At 46.6% G+C, this 3,569-nt stretch overlaps 2 protein-coding genes across 2 annotated transcripts in view; both read left to right on the top strand.

Annotated features, from left to right (window-relative positions):
• The window catches only part of sostdc1a (sclerostin domain containing 1a), a 441,057-nt gene that overhangs the window by 201,113 nt on the left and 236,375 nt on the right, over positions 1–3,569 (top strand). The window lies entirely within an intron of this gene.
• aldh5a1 (aldehyde dehydrogenase 5 family, member A1 (succinate-semialdehyde dehydrogenase)) overlaps positions 197–3,569 on the top strand; it is a 6,773-nt gene continuing 3,400 nt past the window's right edge. The window contains exons 1-2 of the mRNA XM_024258398.2: positions 197–568; positions 2,989–3,072. Coding sequence (XP_024114166.1) covers positions 305–568; positions 2,989–3,072 — 348 coding nt within the window. The 5' untranslated portion in view covers positions 197–304. The remainder of the gene's footprint in view (positions 569–2,988; positions 3,073–3,569) is intronic.

Genomic DNA, 3,569 nt, shown 5'->3' with positions numbered 1-3,569 from the left:
GAAAAAATGCAGTTTTACAAGCTTGAGATTCAACTTGTTTTCAGTCTCATTCTCCTAAAATGTATTTATCTGGTTTCGTTTTCTGGATCGTTCGCTGCTTCTTCCTGATGTTTGTTCTGGACTAAATCTGACCTTGAACTTTGACCTTCCGGCGACGCGCCGCTGATAAACGCGCGCCTCCGCGTCCTGAAACATTTTTGAGCCTCTTGGCTTGCCGTACGGACGCGGTGGGCCAAAACGCGCGGTGTTTTGTTTGCTTGGTCACGTGGTTCCCAGGGTTCGGCCCGGTTCCGAAGCAGCCGGGATGTCCGCTCTGCGCCTGCAAAGGAGCGGCCGCGTGCACGCCGCCATGCAGCGGCTCTACAGCCTGAACGTGGCCGCGCCGCTGCTGCGCACGCACGCGTACGTGGACGGACAATGGGTTTCCGCGGCCGCCGACTTCCCGGTCCTTGACCCGGCCACCGGGCACGAGCTGGCCCAGGTGTCGGACTGCGGGCCGGAGGAGGCCACGCGGGCTGTGCGGGCCGCGTACACGGCGTTCCACACCTGGAAGCGGGTCACGGCGAAGGTAGGCGGAGCCATGCACGCGCCTCACACAGGTGATCCGACACATGGGGCGCGTGCGCGAGGGTGACATGCACGTAGATTCTGCTTAACCAGGAACCATTGACTGTATATAAGAAGTGGACAGAGCAAGTACCCCCCCTCCTTCCGTGTTCCATACAGGAAGTACCACTGGGTTCCAAAAAGGCCAAAGTCCCATTGACTGTATATAAGAACTGGACAGAGCAACCCCGCTCCCTCCATGTTCCATATAGGAAGTACCACTGGGTTCCAAAAAGGCCAAAGTCCCATTGACTTCCATTGAGAAACAGACAGTTATTTCTCAGTCATTTTATATCTCAGAATAATCATTCTTCCTCTGCTGCTTTCTGATTAACTTCTTTTTTCTAATCCTAATTTTTTTAAAGATTTTTTTCCATTATCACAAGTTATTAGAGTTATAAATTGACCAATCAGATGGCTCAATAAGCGTTTGTGGGTCTGACGTCGACCGTCTGGGGGGTTTGATTGACAGATGACGGGTAGCCAATGGGAGCAGACTTCATCAATGGGTCCGTGAAGACCTTTTAACACATCACTTGTTAGGTTGGTTATTTATTTTAAATCAGTGCTTTAAGTGGACAACAAGAAGTGGCGGTGCTCTCTTTATCGGAAGTCGAAACATAAAATAGAATCTTGAATGTAAATATTAATCGATAAAAAGAAGTCATTTTTTCAACATGTCTTAATATGAAATAAGAAAGAGGGAGCTCAAGTCTAGTCTAAAAATAAATGTAATCAAACACTAACGTGTGTTTGTAAAATTATTTTGATTATTTTTTTCATAAAAAATTTAATTATTTTAAAGTTGAAGATGAAACTTTGGTTGGTGATTTTATGGAGGAGCTGTACCATTCCGTATGATACCCAACTTATAATTTATAAGCTACAATCAAAACAGTGAAAAAAAGAAAAACAAACATTAATCAAACAAAAAGGTCCAAAGCACATAACCTCAGAGTGAAATCTATTTCTACAGAGTAAATCCTCATCTAAAAATGTCGACAGCATGCTCCTCTTGTTGTTTCAAACTGCTGCATCGGTACATTCCATTGAGGAAAACAACAGTAGGACAATGATTGGTACATTGTTGAATTGTAAAGTAGGTGTTAAAAGGTCTTCACGGACCCATTGATGAAGTCTGCTCCCATTGGCTACCCGTCATCTGTCAATCAAACCCCCCAGACGGTCGACGTCAGACCCACAAACGCTTATTGAGCCATCTGATTGGTCAATTTATAACTCTAATAACTTGTGATAATAGAAAAAAAATCTTTAAAAAAAATTAGGATTAGAAAAAAGTTCTGCAGCGGCGTCACCCAAACGCTCCTTTTATCTCGACAATAAGGAATAAATGTAAGTAAATCCCAAAGGACCGCTGACAGAATCAAATGTTGGAATGGTTCTCCCTCAAAGACTTCAACAATGACTTGTACAATTCTCCGGCGTTATTAAAGTAGAAGCTGTTTACATCCGCGGTCTCGTGGTCGAGGCGTGGAAAGAGGCGGAGACTCACAATAAACTCACTCCTGATTGGCGACAGTACTTCCTGTAGATTCATGACTCAGCTATGACTCAGACCAATCGCTGAAGATGGGTTGCAAATGGCGGTATCCGTTTCAGGAAGTGACGGTGAAAGCGGCGGCCTACTTTCACGAGGAGAGGAAGTAATGCATTTCCAATGGGGGACCTCATGGCTCCAGAAGTCCAGTATTTTTACAGTCAATGCCAGGAACAGAGGTTATCAGATGACGTCACACTGTAGTGTTCGGGTCTCATCGGCTGGTTCCGTAAACATCGGTAAAGTCAGGACTCAGGACTGACAGCTCGTGATCTCCGTTCTACTTTTGTATCCAAACAAAACAAACTCGTTCCAGCCGCACGTCCACAACTTCCGGTCCTGTTTAGGAGCATCAACAAAATAAAAGCATCTGCTTTGCTCTGGAACCAAAGCAGCAGCAGAACTCCACTGTTCTGAAGGGAGGGTCCGGTCCGGTCCAGACTGGGTCCTGCAGCAGCGTTCAGGGAACAGTTTGGAAACAGGAAATCTCAGTTTATTCCAGCTGAAGAAAATGATGTTTACGGCACAAACATTCAAAGAATAAAAAGAAACAGTTTTCTGAGTAAATCATGACGTTTTTACTGCGACCCTCAAACATAACTCCTCCTGAAGATCAGAAGTCCTTCTGTCAGAGCCGAGACAGCGTTGGAGAGTCTGATGGTCGGCGTCTGCCGCTCCTCATGTCTGAATCATTAAAAGATCCACAGCTGCAGCCAACAGGCATAACCAACCGCAGACCCCAGACTCCCTTTGGGGTCGCCGTATGATGATTCAGGTGGAGGTGGAGCTCAGAGAGTCAGCTCCAGCTCTGATTGGCTCTGCAGGAGAGGAGCGTCCTGCTGAGGAGGTGGTTCGACCTGCTGACGCAGCACAAGGAGGACCTCGCCAAACTGATCACCTTTGAGAGCGTGAGTGTCACTACCATAACCTTCACCTCACCGTCACATCTGTAGGACTACACTACCCAGAATGCCTCGAGGAGCCAAGTGGCAGGTGATTGGTCAAAGGGGTTGATGGGAAGTTTTCTAGAGAACATTGTTCATCTTTTATCTGCAAGAATCCACCTTTGCAGAGAGAACATAGATCACAAACAATCCTGACTACAATACCCATAATGCCCCAATTCATAAGTCATCAGTGTAGAAATGTTTGCAGCAATCAGGGTGGAAAAGGCAGATTTGGTTGAAGCTTTCTAGGTAAACTTTACCGTTGTGAGTGGATGTAAGCATTTGTATTTGTGTATGCGTGCATGTGTATATGGGGGTGTGTGTGTGTGTGCGCGTGTGTGTGCTCGTGTGTGCTCGTGTGTGTGTGCTCGTGTGTGGGTGTGTGCTCGTGTGGGTGTGTGCTCGTGTGGGTGTGTGTGTGCTCGTGTGGGTGTGTGTGTGCTCGTGTGGGTGTGTGT

This window comes from Oryzias melastigma, linkage group LG16 (genome assembly GCF_002922805.2).
Source record: "Oryzias melastigma strain HK-1 linkage group LG16, ASM292280v2, whole genome shotgun sequence".
Taxonomy (NCBI): Eukaryota; Metazoa; Chordata; class Actinopteri; order Beloniformes; family Adrianichthyidae; genus Oryzias; species Oryzias melastigma.
This window is presented reverse-complemented; position numbering and strand designations above follow the sequence as displayed.